General features: G+C 34.2%; 2 protein-coding genes across 5 annotated transcripts in view; one reads left to right on the top strand and one right to left on the bottom strand.

Annotated features, from left to right (window-relative positions):
* The window catches only part of LOC149798288 (neurobeachin-like), a 561888-nt gene that overhangs the window by 172887 nt on the left and 371804 nt on the right, over window positions 1–17197 (bottom strand). The gene's annotated exons all lie outside the window — the stretch shown is intronic.
* On the top strand, window positions 7900–12248 carry LOC149798290 (protein mab-21-like 2). Its single transcript, XM_089963434.1, has one exon. It carries the CDS (start codon window positions 8280–8282, stop codon window positions 9384–9386), a length of 1107 nt encoding a protein of 368 aa, XP_089819560.1. The 5' UTR covers window positions 7900–8279; the 3' UTR covers window positions 9387–12248.

Genomic DNA, 17197 nt, shown 5'->3' with positions numbered 1-17197 from the left:
GCTACTGGCAGGCTTTCCCACGTACCCACAAAACGGAAATGGATAGCGAGAAGTATGGTCGTTTACACTGACAGTTTCCGTTTGGTCTGAAACGATCACACAATGGCAATGTTAGGGGAATCCTGGCGACGATCGGGTTAGAAATGATAAACTGATGAATGAATTAAATGACTCAGTTTTGTGAAAGTATTATATCTTTTTTCTGTATTTAAAATCGCTTGGGGTGTGGAGTGCAAACTGCCAGGAGTGTGGGTGAATATTATCGATACACCCAATGAGTTTGGTTGCATTCACCATGAAACTGTGGTATGATTATACACGTAGAGCGATAAAACATATTTTTCAGTGCCGAAGGGAATCGCCAGCTCTCCTTGATTGAAATCGTGTAAACTTTCACTGCAACGTGTGGAGTACAATCGGAGAGAATCGCGTGGCGCATGAAATAAATGAATAGTGCGATGTATTCTGCGAGGATATATCGTTGAGAAGGCGAGCACAGCTTTCGCCTAAGATATGTCTTTCGAAAGTATTCTATCGTAAGAAAAGCAATATGCCGACTCTCTGTTCTTGTCTTTATTAGAATGAGGGTGCAGTCCAAGAAAAGAAAAAGAAAAGAAACCCACAAACCAACAGCGAAAACGAACGTTAAGCTGATGTGGATAGTTAGTGGTACAACACCATTTTCCATGGTTTATATGCTTTCTTTAAAATGACTATAGCAATTAAAGAATTTGATGGCTTTAACGGGGACCTGAGTTAACGACCAGCTCATTCATAACAATTGGCCCTCAATGTCACATGTAAATTCTATATCCAGTATCCGTGTACACAAAACAAAGATTTTGTTTATAAAGTTCTCTTTATCGTAACAGACAAACTATAGCACTGTGAACACACAAAAACATTAATGCAAGATAAAACAAAAAATGTATGTATGTATGTATGTATGTATGCGTGCGTGCGCGCATGTGTGTGAGTGTATGTATGTATGTATGTATGTATGTATGAAGGACTAACAACGAGCGTTTTCCTATTAAGATATAATACTTTTTTATTATCTATAGCTATTGTGGGTAAAATTTTGGACTTTTCTCAAATCCATAATAACGCGTTGAAAAGGAACCTTCCTATATTATCCTCACCATTTCATCGCTTTGTTTTCATACATAAATCATTTATAATATAAGCTTTATTTGGCTCTATATAGCCTAACAGTGCTGGTTCGCAGTAAAATCACCATCGCCAATGAACAAATTAATCAATCAATCAGTCAATGAATGAATGAATAAATGAATCGATCAGTCAATCACTCAATCAATACTGTGGAAACCAATACATAACACTATGCTCTAAGCTAAATAATACATTTTTATAAACCATGAAAACCGTTCCAAAACATATGTGATACAAGTTAGAAATACTTTGGCCTGTAACTTAAGAACAATGTTATTAGGCGATACTCTTTCCAAGAAGGAGCTCATGCTGAGTACAGATTGTTCTTATAAGCAATGGTCAGTGATTCCAAAGGGATTACTGGCATAGCGTCCAGCCATCTAGTCGCCTATGTAATCCTGATTTACATGTAACGTAGATAAAATGTGCAATAAATATGCTTGTACGTGGGAAACAGATGAAATATTAGAAGCAGTCAAGAATCAGAATGGACTACCGATTTTATTGAATGGTTTGCCTAATACACATACAGACGTGTGAATAGATCCGTTGCAAGACTGCTGGCCGAAAAAAGAGTGAACCTTGTTTTATAGATAGCTTAGCTCAGTCAAGAATATTTATAAACGCGTTTTTTAAAACTAATACTGACTTATAACCAGTATCAGACTTGTACCGGAAATATAATAAACATAAACAATAACATCGAAACCAATAAAATACAGGCAGTATATAATGAATACTGTGTCAGTTTCATGTTGCTCTCGTTCAGATATATTTGAGAAATTTGCTTCATAATTTAATTTAATAAGGACCCTGCATGAATCGTCCTTCAACCATTGTGTTCAGCTGTCTGTCTGACTGACCTCTATATCTCCTATCCTAAATGCAAGCAATTTAAAACAAACTTCCTCTCTCTCTCTCTCTCTCTCTCTGGCGTTCAATCAGTCATAAATCGATATTTGCATTCGTCTCTTGCGTTCAATCAATCATAAATCGATATTTACATTCGTCTGCTACTTCAAAGAAGTGATTTACGTGATCTTTTTCCCTTTAGTTATAATGATGCATGAAATTAACATCGACTGGCATTTTTGTTTTAGGGTTTACATGTTACATCAATAGCATGGATGTATCCATTTCTTCTCATAATCACGTATATGCTGGTAGAATACACGCTGCCGATAACGCTTATCAAATTCAATTTGTACATATCATTACATTCCAGTTAAAATCCTCATATCATAAGATGACATTCTAAATATTGTCAAATCTGGTCTATATTTATGCTTGAAAAAGAATTTGAAATAATTGTAGAGGTCGAAAATAAATTTTGATATAACCATGTCAAGACAAATCAATAAAGACATTGATAATTAAAATTAATATATGTAGAATAGAACAATATAAGAACCATAGCACGTGAAAATAAGGGATTATACCCGTGAGGTTGTATTTGTTTTTTCGTGCGCCAAGTTTTCCGGAGCACCAAGGAAGAGTGTGAGTAGGAAAGCCCAAAGTAATGAAATAAATAACCGCATGAATGGCAAGATGGCAAGTTCGAAACAGGGACGTCATGAGGGGGGGGGGGCATGTGCTGTAAAATTGATGTAGCCTATATACGAAAATTAACAAGCCCGTCAAGTTCTGCTCCCACCCCATAAAGTTTTGTCCCCCCCCAAAAAAAAAAAGAAAAAAAAGTTGAAATGACGTCCCTGGTTCGGAATGATTTTGAACGGACTGCAAAAACGCTCATCAAGTAGACATCAATCAGGATTCGTAAAGTCTTGAAAACGGTCTCACAAGTGGTGTCCTTTCATTCCTTGTATATATGCACTAGCATCAAAGAAACCGCTCAGGTGGCCTAGTGGTTAGAGCGTCCGCCTCGGATGCGGGAGGTCGCGGGTTAGATCCCCGGTTGAGTCATATAAAAGACTTACAAAAATGGTACTAACAGCTGCCTCACTTGGCGCTCAGCATTAAGAGGTTAGTGTTAGGACTGGTCGGCCTGGTGTCAGGATAATGTGACTGGGTGGGACATTATACTACATGACTGCGGCATGATGCATGATGCCCCAGTGCTAGAAGACATCATTATAAACTGTAACACTGCAGACATCGTAGCGATATGACTACACAGTTGTGAAAAGCTACGTTAAAAATCTAAATCACAAAAAAAAAAAACACACACACACACACACGCTTCAAAGATATATATACAAGAGTGACCATAACACAGTCTGGAACGACAGCTGTTAAAAATATTTTACAAAATGGTGTCTTATCCATAACACTTACAGAAGTACCAAGCACAATTCAATATGAATAAACTGTCATTGTTTTAAACGGATGATTTTTAAGATAACTATCGTATTTTAAGACAACGACGTCGATGAAAACTACAACGAACTTCTACATGATTCAGCATTAATAAATGAAACGATTTTTGGATATTTTAAGTAATTACCTCCGGAAAGACTATTAAAAAATAATATCACAAATTCTCTGATACATTTGACAACCCTGAATCATAGTCGGGTTGTATTTTACAGAGGTGTCAAGTGCATCCTATTCTTGGTGTCAGGCGTTGTGCCGCAAAGCGCCGTCTAGGCAGATGGTCTAGCCCGCCTCTTTCCGCCCCTGCCTTAGGAGTTTGTCAACTTAATTGACATCGGCCTCTCCTTTGAAGGTAATCGCTCATCTAAATCGAATTTACTAAAACAAATAGTTATAAAAGGTGCTCCGCTACAATGCCAAGGAGAAAACAATGTCAGTCAATTTGAAAAAGCCGATATTCCAACCTTATATAAAGGACATGCATGTATTGATTTATGACGATACAAAAGTGCCATTCTATTCTCCAGTGTATTACAATTGTCCATGGAATAAAAATTTTACACAGTGGAGATGATTAAACATTCATAAATTCATACACTGCTTCAATTTCATTCCCGTTATTTGAGAAAAATGGTATTTCTAGAATGAATTAGTATTAAATCATACAATTGCGACATCATCAATACATTCGTTGCACGTTCAAAGGCGTAAAAACGGGGGAGGAAAGAAAATAACATTTCTCTTATAAAAATAAGAAATGAACAGTTTCCCGTTTACCAGGCCTGGTTAATTTAGCACTCATACTCATAAGGTTTTCGACATACTTTTCGACGATGATGACGATGAAGACATATAACTATAATAATAAAGACTCAAAATACGATGAATTGATGATAAAATTAATATTATTGTCGTTCGTAAATTTGTCAGGATCATATTATTTTGATAAAACTAGATAACAAAACAGTTATCTAGCCAGCAAGATAATACAGAACAAAATTGATATTATTGCTATTGTTGTTGTTGTTGTTATTGTCGTCTTATTTTTCGCAGTAACCGGTGTTAGGGTTGTTTTCTTTCCTTAATCAAAGTGATGACGATGATGACGACAACGACAATTTCGTTTTATTGATATAATCCGTTATTCTTTTCATAGCTACAAGTCAGCTAGTGCATTATAAACAAACAGATTTACTTTCAAAGCTATCGGGACTTTCCTCGTCGCTTCCTCTGAGAAAACAGGTATACATAGTTTACCAGATTCGGAGCCCACTGTTAAAGGTAAACTGTACAGCGTTAAGCCAAAACGTTTTGCCATATATAACTGCATATTCAGCGTGTGTCAAGACACAAAGACGCAGACGCGCGCGCGCGCGTGTGTGTGTGTGTGTGTGCGTGTGTGTGTGTGTGTGTGCGGGAATGTGTGTGTGCGTGTGTGTGTGTGTGTGTGTGTGTGTGTGTGTAAAATATTACCCATTTCCCCCAAAAGTCAGAACTGTGGGCATATAAATTATATTAATACTTTATTGACTGTAATAAAGTGGAGTGAAATAATACAACCTATTAAAGAGGGTACACGATACAAAACTCATTTCGTTTACCTAACGTTAAAAACCAGATGCATTTAGGTATTGGTATAATGTTCAAAGCCAGATGTATTTAGGTACTGATATAATTTTAAAGACCAGACGCATTTAGGTATTTGTATAATGTTCAAAATCAGACGTGTTTAGGTACTGGTATATTTTAAAGACCAAACGCATTTAGGTATTTGTAAAATGTTAAAAACCAGACACATTTAGGTATTGGTATAATTAAAGACCAGACGCATTCAGGTATTTGTGTAATGTTAAAACCAGACGCATTTAGGTATTTTTTAATGTCAAAAACCAGACGCATGTATGTAGTTTTGGCATACCTACACGTGTGACATCCTTGAACGTGATTAAAAAAAATGATTCTTAGTATTAACAATTTTGTCTTCAGCAAATACGTTTTCATTCGTACTGACAAGAGGTATCTATTGTCAATCAGTTGTCGATCATCGTGCAAAAATTAATTTCGTGTTTGACATTAAAATGGGACATTTGACATCTAAAGTCGCCTTTCTTGAAATGCATATTCTACAATTAATATTTGAAGTCGCCCTTCTTGAAATGCTCATTGTATAGTTGCCTTTTAAGTAGCCCTTCTTGAAATACTCATTGTACAATTGACATTTTAAGTCGCCCTTCTTGAAATGCTCATTGTACAGTTGCCTTTTTAAGTCGCCCTTCTTGAAATGCTAATTGTTCAGTTGCCATTTAAGTCGCCCTTCTTGAAATGCTCATTGTACAATTGCCATTTTAAGTCGCCCTTCTTGAAATGCTCATTGTACAGTTGAACAGTTTAATGGAGAAAATATAACTCTAATTCTTGTAAACAGCAATGGCATTTTGGGAGAGAGCTTCACGTAATGTTTCACTTGATAGATTATTGTTAAAGAGCCAGAAAAACATTTAGTCGATAGATTTGTAGACAGATTAGTACTTTTTAAATAAATAAATAAATAATTTTTAAAAAATAGCAAATTTCATTACGGGGTATATATTTAAGAAAGTGAGTTTTGCAGTAATGATATGTACTTTACTTTCAAAAGTATTGCAATTCTCTCGAAGTTGTTCATTTAAATAAACATAAAGGCTACAAAAAAGCCTACATAAACATAAGTCCGTATACCTTGTTCATCTGTATTCTCTTAAAACAATATGGCTTCAATTGCATGAAATTTTGATTTTGAATGGTTTTATAATTACTGTTTAATCTATTGAATGTTTCGTCGATAATTGAATCTTTTTAAATATAAACCGTAGAAATAAAATGTCCGATGATGAATACTATCTTTCATTAGAACGAACGGAAATTGATTTAAAACTATAAAGGTATAGATGCATGGAGTTTACATTTTAAATTAAACAATTTAAAAAATACTAATTTGTGCAAAAGACAAAGAAGTCAACATTTTACTGTTTCGTATTTAAAAGAATATCACTTCATATTGAAAACAGTCTCAAAAGTTCTGAAAAGAAGTTATAAAAGCTGAAAGTACCATATTTTTTCAAGCATGCAATGGGCGTACACGTTTGCAGAAGTGAGATAGTTTTGTCGATATACAATTTATTTTCTTTCTTTTCACAAGACCTTTTATCAAGGATAAACAAAAAATGTCAGGAGGATATACACAAGACCAGCAATGATATTTGCATCACTATATGTCAACAGCGCGATTGTCTGCTGAAACAGTCCTATTCAATAAAAATAATCACAAATTGACTTGATGAGAATTTATTTAAATGGAATTTGAAATATCCTGACTGCAATAAAAGAATAGTTTTCTGTATTTATCTCTAATTGTTATACATCATATGTAGATGACGTCACTACTTACCAAGCCTCTGAAGACGTCCCCATGTTCAAGTAAAAATAGGAAACATACATTTACGAGAACATCATGTTTAGCAAATAAAAAAGTAAGAAACATAAAATTAAAATGTATCTTTCCTGCCTGAAAATTTTATTGGACTTTCGTATCCTGTTATTTCAACTTCTTGCAATAATTTAGCAGTTTGCACCCGGGTTTTCATACTATAGTAGAAAAGTATTCATTGGTACTCTACTAGAGTAAAATTCAATATTTAATTAGGAAATAATTAGTCTTGACTTTGCCTTCATTAATTAGAAAATATTACAAAAATATTTCCTTCTGTCCAGAGAATTAATCCATCAATTATTTTCATCTGCAAAGCAAAGCAGCCAATCGTGTAAGATACAATTTTAATTTCGTGCAAAAGTGAAATTTCTCTGAACGAAAGGCGAGATACCAAAGAAAATCTTAATATAAAAATAATAAAACATGCGAAAATGTTCCTAATTGTATAACATTAGAGGTCTCAACAGGAAATCAAGCTCTATTTGTGGCATCTATGTCAGTTTTGTTTCCTATACGTTGGTAATAAGTGCATATTCTCTGAGGCAAATTTTGCATACTCTTGTTTTTCTTTCACTTTCCGTTGAAAATCGGAGAAGTAAAAGGTGTGTGTAAGCACTCCTGGGGCGAGGGCCATCCTACATTTGATGGCTAACTAAGCGCATCCAAGCATTTTTCACAGCACTCGATAGTGAAAATCCAGCAAGTGGCAAAAGAATGTAGTAGGCGGGGGATAGACGTAAAGGTGTGGCCTAGACAAGAAGGCGTTACGTTGACTAGTCACAACTTGAAAACACTATCTCCTCACGCCAATGCTTGAAAAGCGTTTCCCTGGGCTAATTACCGTCAAAATTGCCTGTAAGCTGATTGGCTAAGGGTCAATCACAAGAATTTTAGACCGCCCACGATTTAGTGTTTGGCAAATGCACCGAATCAACAACGTAAACGAACATAGGCAGTTGTGCCAATATTGGTGGTAGGGGATAGAAACAATCATAAAAGCTACATTCAAAAGGCATACTTGAATTATCGTGGTTGTTGAACACATAAGAAGAGTTTAGACTCAAATAGTTGAACGCTTAAATGGACAGTGAGTGAAATACTGACACGGAATGTGAACACGGATACAACTGCAAGTGTACTAAAGATAAACACAACTTTGAGTACATGGCAAGGTAACGTTCCACCATGTTGCTCTTTTTATAAACATTGAGGAGAATTTTCTAATCTGCTCTTCCAACTTTCCTGGATTCAGTTTGCATTTTGTTTTGTATTTCCTAAAGGAAACAGAGATTTTGTTTAAAAAATGTTGTTGGATGGTAGCTCGCCCGATATGATGGCAGCACAGTCTAAGATACTCTTTCAGTTAAATAAATATTACAATGAACGTGTGCAAACGAGACAAGGAAATATAGTAAAGACAATACGAGAGGTGTGTAAAGTGGTGCAGGACGTTTTGAAAGAGGTTGAGGTACAGGAACCGAGGTTCATCAGTAGCCTCAACGAGGTCAATAGCAGATTTGAAGGACTTGAGGTTGTCTCTCCCACAGAATTCGAGGTAGTTCTATATTTGAACCAAATGGGAGTTTTCAACTTTGTGGATGATGGGAGCATTCCTGGATGCGCAGTGTTGAAATTGAGTGATGGTAGAAAACGTTCCATGTCACTATGGGTCGAGTTTATAACGGCCTCTGGATACCTCTCTGCAAGAAAGATTCGATCCAGGTTTCAAACACTGGTTGCCCAAGCTGTTGACAAATGCAGCTACAGAGACACTGTCAAAATGGTCGCCGATACAACAGAAGTCAAACTTCGAATCAAGGAGCGATATGTTGTCCAAATCACCCCTGCATTCCGATGTGGCGGAATTTGGCCCCGGAGTGCGGCTCACTGGCCCATCCCCCACATTCCTTGGCCGAACCCTAATCTAGTGGCCGAAGTCAAAACAGAGGGTTTTGATCTTCTCTCAAAGGAGAGTATATACATGAAGGACAAACAAAGTGCGGCTGAAGGGGATGCTTGGGTGATGTCCTTCAAATATGCAGAAGATAGATTGTTGTACGGAGGCTGCAGACGAAAATGTCTAAGTATCCTCAAAACCTTGCATGACCGCCACCTAGATGTGCCTGGGGCACCAGTAATTAATTATCACCTTAAAACATTACTCTTGTATGAATGTGAAAAACATCCAAGAGAGATGGAATGGGATGATACATGTTTGGGGGACAGAATCAACGGAATCCTTCTGCAACTCATTTCGTGTTTACAGAACAGAAAATGTCCCCACTATTTCCTTCCTCATGTGGATCTCTTCAAGGGAAAATCAGCTTCAGCTATGGACAATGCCGCCAAGCAGGCTTGGAGAATATTACGAGAGCTCTTGACAAATCCCAAAAGTTTGGAAAAATTATGAAGCCCAAGTTTCTTTTAGTAGAATTGATTTTGGAGACAAACAATGACGAGGTACGTGATTATGTAGTGGATAAGAGTTGAAAAAAATTAAAAGTTAACGTTTGTGGTATTGTGCTGAATTAGTGAAGGTGAATCGGTGCGCTCTGCAAGGCAAAACAGACGGCCTCAGACGAGACAACAAGACAAGTAACACTGGAGACCTTTGTGTAAATATGTGATGTATAGGACCATCAGTGAGACACGTATGTATGTCGTTAGTTTCTAGTGTACACTGTCCTAATTATCTTAGTAACACATTCATCATTGGCTGATATTTCAGGTCTTTGCACAATATGAGTAACGTGATGGTCACATATTTCACATACAATAAAAGATTTTGCGCTTACCAAAGAGAACTCTATATGATGTTTATTGTTGGCGACTGTCTACTTAATGATTTCATTACTTTTAATGTTAAAATTTAAAGGCGACAATCATGATTTTCAGATATATAACTTGTTATCGAAAAATCTATTGTTTCAGACATTACTAAATTCGAGAGCCTAAGAACTGTATGGTACGTTAAAAATATCTTTTAAATCTAATGAAAGTTGATGTTGCTTAAATATGTTTAAATGTCACCCATTCGGATAAACTGACCAATTAGATGTAAACGTTTTGTAAATTTGTTCAAACACAACAATTCTGAATTGTTATTTGTTGTTTTCCTTGTATTAATGGATGGATAAATTTCTTCCTACCTATTTTCCTCATTAAGTGTAGAAACAGAATGCTGTTGAAGCACTTGCATCTGAATTATTATTATTATTATTATTATTATTATTATTATTATTATTATTATTATTATTTGCTCAATAACATAGTTGGTACTATGTTTGGCAAAGGTGAGGTTATAAATACAGAAAAAGGTTTACGATATTCTGATCGAAATTGTTGTTGACGCGCCATATCAGATTTTCTTTGGAGCCACTATTTATTAATTTAAAAATGCTTAGTTAAAAAAGAAGTCTAGCTGGCACGGTTCTCATGCAGCGAGAAAAAGAACTGTAATTTCTATACTGGAAAACATCCATGTTCAAATCGTTTGGCCTAAAATACGTACACGTGTAAGATTTCGTTTTAAAGCCGGATTTCGATTGAAAAGACGGACACTAGCGGCGTATCGTCTTGTCTGAGCTCCGGTAAGACTTGTTTGCTAATTGCGAACAAATCTATGCAGAGGTTCAAATTTCAAAATGTTTTTCAAGAACAGAATGTGGTCTTGTTTGCTATGTTCTTTTGTACATTCCACTCTATCCCAAAGGTGAAAGTACATTTTTTAACAATTGTTGAGGATGCTTGCATCGTTCTGTCCATTTGTTTTTTTTTTTGTACGCGATAAATATAAACAGATTGTAAGGTTTACTTTCTAGAATGATTTCATCTAATTTTAAAAATAATTATTGTACATTTTAATTAAATCTGACAATAATTCAATTGCAATTTTTGGTTAAATAGCTATTTTTTAATTTGGAATGAGTACATAATATTTAATTTAAATTAAGATTCGGTCTGACAAACATAACGAGTTAAATATTTAGAACGTTTTCAATTCATTACTTGCTAGATATTCTTTGAATTTGTCGAATGATTAAGTTTCATTGCAAACTATATTTTCACCATATTTTCAATGTTCACCCAATCCAATACTAGCATTTATCATAAAAGTCATACTTGATATCCAAACAAAATTCTTTCTAACATAATAACATTCTTCTCATTACTGCCAGTGAAAATAGATTCTTACAGGGAAATATTATGCAGCATACTCACAGGATTAACTAACCTATTTCATTTTAAATTTAAAGAGAAAATATGGTTCGCAAAAATTTATAATGGAAAAAAACATACAATGATTTAGTATGTAAGAGTTCTTTGTTTTTCTTTCAATTGTTTTTTTTTCTTTCTTCCTTTTGGCCGGCAGAATCAGCTTCACACTATGACACAAAACAAACAAAAATAAAACCTTTTCAAAAAGCCCGATTTGGCAGAACAGCATCATAACATAATCCATCTTTGCTGTAGAAAAACAGCAGTACAACTTGAAGTCATGCTCTTTGCATTCCATTCCTATTTATCATTTTTGGTAACACGTACAAAATACTGCATAAAAGAACAGACATACACCCGAACATTACTTAAGAAGAATTTCTGTACGAATCTATTCGCAAGGTGTTTGTGTTTTGAGAAATACTTTTTATTTATGCATAGATCACTCTCTGTAATGTCAACAGGGAAGGCATTACTGGGACTTCTTAAGACCATGTTGATTTTTAGCTGCGTCTAAAATCATCAGTTCTTTTTTTATTTGTACAAGAGTAATAACGTAGAACCATTCATAATAAGTGCAAACAATATACACGAAAAGAACAATGAGCATCTGATCATACTGATCTTTTCCTTTTCTCATAAATAACAAGACAGCATCATTTAAAAAAAATAATTTTATTGCCTTGGACCAATATGAGACTTGCAAGACCACATTTATTTATTGGAATGATACTTTTGTATGTATTATCTATAAAAACAACAAATGTACCAATTTAGATAATTGATAATGTTTTAATTGCGGCAATGCTAGGTGTTTTAAACGTTACAAGTTAGAAACAAAAATTTGACTTTTTACTGTGGCAATATTTTTATGTATTGATTCACTATGCTCATCTAGATGCAATTCAATGGCAATAATTTTTATTATTTTGTGCATTTTAATCGTATATGTCAAAAATCAGTTTGTCAGCCACTGTTCTATTTAAAATGTTTAAACGTCAAGATCAACTGTTTTTGTGTATTTATTGAGAATAAAACAAAGTTTTACCATAAATAGTCTTTTCTTCTGCTTGTCACTCACAATTTTCACATATCCTCTCTTTGGAAACTAACGTGTTTTTATTGTTTCTGCGGAAAGTTCATCATGTCACCTCTACCAGCACCTGTACGAAATATTAAAAAAAACGTCTGCACATCAACGTTGATTTCGAGAAGTTGAATGATACTTGCTAAAAAGATGAAAGGAGTCGAATACATACTGGAGTATTGTCAGAAAGACATTAAAGGAGAAAAAGAATGAAACAAATTAATTTAATACTTATAATATATCTGGAAAAAAAATCCCAGAAATCGGTGTACTTTCAAATACATATATGAGAGAGAGAGAGAGAGAGAGAGAGAGAGAGAGAGAGAGAGAATTTTATAGTCTTTAGAAATGTTAATAGAAGCAGAATAATGACTTAGATGAATTGCCAATATATTAAAATATTTTAATTACGTCTTGTTATTTCGTCATCTCGCTTAGTTTCTATTCCACGCTACTTTCCATACCCCAGTACCTGAATGGCTGACAGTTCAGGTTCAGTGTACAAATTTCTAACCGTGTTTGTAGTGCATAACTTTCTTCATACAAACCATATTTCACGTTTAAATTATGAGTGTGTCTAATATTGATTTAATAAATGTGAATAAAAATAGAAACTCAAAAAGAAAACAATAAACTTTTCAATTCACATGTGTGATTGTGAATAACAAGAAAAATCGTAGAACTACATTTGTAGCGGGCACACGCATGGGGATGTGAGGAGATCATTCACTAAGTCAATACACAGTTGCTCAGGCATATCGTAACTCCATTCAAAGTGCAAATATGTATATTTGTATGCGACATAAATAAAATATATGTATAGTATGTACGCTGTATCAATGATATACCACTCGTTGTATACATTTTTCATCAAAAGGAAACTCGGCAAGCCTCGTTTCCTTTTCATGAAAAATTTATACATCTCGTAGTATATTATCGATATACATACTATATATAAATATATAAATGATTATGTATGCAATTCCCCATACCGTTTTTGACAGGAATCTTAGACATGCCCATTTTTATGTTTTAGGTGTTGTCTAATGTTGTCAAGCGCTTAGCGCTTTTAAGGATTAGGCAATATACACACACACGTATGTTTTGAAAAAGAAACGAATGGAATCTTAACAGTAGTGTTTTTTCCCTCCACCTAAGAGACACTTTTCAATTTTTTATTATTAGGACATTGCGTTCTGGATTGGCTAAACAATACATGTAATTAATTATCCATCTAACATCTACAAATGTCTTCTAGTATTCAAAGTGGGAATGGCATATAAATAAAATTGTATGTATGTATGTATGTATGTATGTATGTATGTATGTATGTATGTATGTATGTATGTATGTATGTATGTATGTATCCATGAACAAAATCTTACATCCATCTACCAACCTACCTACCGACCGACCGACCGACCTATCTACCTACCTATCTATCTATTTATCTATCTATCTATCTCTCTATCTATCTATCTATCTATCTATCTATCTATCTATCTATCTATCTTTCCATCCATCCATCCATCCAACCGTCCGTCCGTCCGTTATCCATCCATCCATCCATCCATCTATCTATCTTTCTATCTATCTATCTATCTATCTATCTATCTATCTATCTATCTATCTATCTATCTATCTGTTTGTTTGTCTGCCTGTCTGACTAACTGCTTGATTGAATGAATAACTAATACAAATGACACAAAATGTAATTTACTTATTTATCTGTTTTAAACACATTGTATCAATGACAATGTATCGCCTTTAGTAAAACTATAATCCACACATAAAATTAATAATAACATAATCCTACGCGTCTTATAAAAATTTATTTGTTTTGCAGAGGAAATTGGGGGATTTTCTAAATATTTTTGGGAGAGAAAAGTCGTATATCCAAATACATTATCACGTTTGTATCGATGTGTATCATCACCTTGATCGTGTATAAAGTCGTCATCAACCTATGAAATTAAAAACGCTTAAATTCTATCTGCAATCAATCATTAGCATAGAATAGGAAGATAAGAAAGATTAAGAAAAGAAGAAAATGAAAAGGAATTAATACTTGACAATATCATTTATCAAGCACGATCTTTTTATTGGGGTCTTGAATTGCAATAAGTGTTATGATGGAGAGATAATCGTATTGTGTAAAATCATTAACCGTATCAGTACGGTGGGTCAAGCATAGACCATGTTCGAACAGCATTCATTTATACCTCGACCTCGCTCCGTGTTTTAAAATATTATCCTAGTGTGATTATTTTTTTTACCTCTCGATAGCTCGGTAATGTGGGACTGTTTGTCTGAACTGAAGACTGCATCCTTATCGTGTATGAAAAATATATATATATATATATATATATATATATATATATATATATATATATATATATATATATATATATATATATATATATATATATATATATATATATAATGACTCGAGTTAAATCAAACAGGTCAGAGAGTTACAATTCGTTTTTGAAGAAGGAATCGAACCCGTACCGCAATCTCACTGACCAAAAAGATCTTATTTTCATTAAAAAATACATTCTCCATAAAGGTTGGAGTGAGGCTGAAGGGAAGGACTATACGTGCATGTATGTATGTATGTATGTATGTATGTATGTATGTATGTATGTATGTACGTACGTACGCACGCACGCACGCACGCACGCATGCATGCATGCATGCATGCATGCATGCATGCATGCATGCATGCATGCATGTATGTATGTATGTATGTATGTATGTATGTATGTATGTATGTATGTATGTATGTATGTGTGTGTGTGTGTATGTATGTATGTATGTATGTGTATGTATGTATGTGTGTGTATGTATGTTTGTATGTATGTATATATGTGTGTATGTGTGTATATGTATGTATGTATGTATGTATGTATGTATGTATGTATGTATGTACGTCCGTCCGTACGTATGTATGTATGTATCCATTTATTTTGTAAAGTTGCCTTTGTCGTTTGGTTACTCCACTTCCCCGTCTTTTTATTCAACATACGTTGTTTTCTTCTTGAAAGTTTGGTTTTCCGTTTCTGATATATTCCTCTCTGTTTGGTGGGAGGGGGATAATTTTAAGTTCATTCATGTATAATATATTACATACAGATGTTCATCTTTGGCAGGCTACATCATATATCTTATGGGTAGGATGCGTCATTACTTAATATTACTAGAGCATTACGCGATTAATTTGTACATAAATAAAAGCAAATGCAAACAAAGAGAGCAAATACGAATAATAAAGGCAAATACTAATTAGGGCTAATACTAATTATAATGGCAAATACTAATAATAAAGGGAAATACTAATAAGGGCTAATACTGATAATAAGGGAACTTACTACTAATAAAGGCAAATACTAATAAGGGCTAATACTAATAATAAGGGCAAATGCTAATAATAAAGACAAATACTAACAAGGGCTAATACTGATAATAAGGGAACATACTACTAATAAAGGCAAATGCTAATAAGGGCTAATACTAATAATATGGACAAATGCTAATAATAAAGGCAAAATATAGGTGCAAATACTAATAATAAAGGGCAATTAGTAATAATAAGGGCAAACAAGTTATGTCTGAGCTACAGAGACAAAATAAGATTTCTTTATTCCATTAGTAGGACAGTATGACAACTTCTGTAATAAACTCGGGTTGCAATAAGCAACATCAGCCATGGACGATATCGCACTTTTCATGCGTGCACATCAACCATGGACGATATCTCACTTTTCATACGTGTACATCAGCCATGGACGATATCGCACTTTTCATGCGTGCACATCAGCCATGGACGATATCTCACTTTTCATACGTGTACATCAGCCATGGACGATATCTCACTTTTCATACGTGTACATCAGCCATGGACAATATCTCACTTTTCATACGTGTACATCAGCCATGGGCGATATCTCACTTTTCATACGTGTACATCAGCCATGGACGATACAATGTTTTCTCACAGTTATTACAATTTAATTCAGATTGACATCAAGATCACAGTCGATACGTCGACGGAATACGAACTATTTCCAACTTAAATATGTGGATGTTGACACAATTGAAAAGACAGGGTATAAATTACAATCAATGAAAACAAATTATTCTGGTGTAAACTCTATAGTTTACAATGATGTACCCATGGTGCTTTTCTCTTCCTGAAAAAAATGGAAAGACAAACACGTCGAGTAAAGATAATTAGAAATAAGGAAATTTTTATGAAATAAGATAAATAGTTTTAATTTTTTTTTAAAACGCTAACTTCTTCAGAACTCAATAATTCTTTACACGTTGGTGTGGTATATAAGTGTTTGGGTAGAAGTTTCATTTTTTTGTTTCATGAAATATCTACATTGAAGGAGATAATGAAATTAATCTCCCAGGCAATTCTAAATTTTATTATAATTGCACTATATTTTTCCGTCATATGTGGTTTTTCAAAAGCTAGATCTCAGCTGCCTGTCTACAAAATGGAACTGTTGTCATATCAAACAGTTTGAGCTGTCAGTCAACAAACAACGTATTATTTAGTATTCTTTTCTTAAGAAGGTCTTTACTGGCTTTGACAAATTGGATTCTCATTTCTCAATAAATGTCTGCTGTTCTCCGTTAGAATCAGACCTAAACATTTATAATTTATGACAATTCGAATTTCACATTTTGTCTATCACGACATTTCCCAGTATTCGCACCTTTAGTGTTGCTTCTGTTAATGCTAAGTGGTGTAATGAAAGAATACGTCAAGATTATTTGTGAATCTCTTGGATTATATGAAAATACAACGGTGACAACGTAGCAATTACAAGAAAAAACTGCACACTTTCTCAAAATTAGAACTTACATGGAATACTGGTGTTTCATGTTTATTTGACTAAAATGTC

This window comes from Sinohyriopsis cumingii, chromosome 6 (assembly GCF_028554795.1).
Source record: "Sinohyriopsis cumingii isolate HCF-2022 chromosome 6, ASM2855479v2, whole genome shotgun sequence".
Taxonomy (NCBI): domain Eukaryota; kingdom Metazoa; phylum Mollusca; class Bivalvia; order Unionida; family Unionidae; genus Sinohyriopsis; species Sinohyriopsis cumingii.
Note: the sequence above shows the minus strand (reverse complement) of the source record. Positions and strands in the feature narration are given on the sequence as shown.

What these genes read in the sequence shown, in the direction of transcription:
- LOC149798290 (XM_089963434.1), top strand. Translation starts at nt 8,280, where the DNA reads ATGTTGTTGGATGGTAGCTCGCCCGATATGATGGCAGCACAGTCTAAG.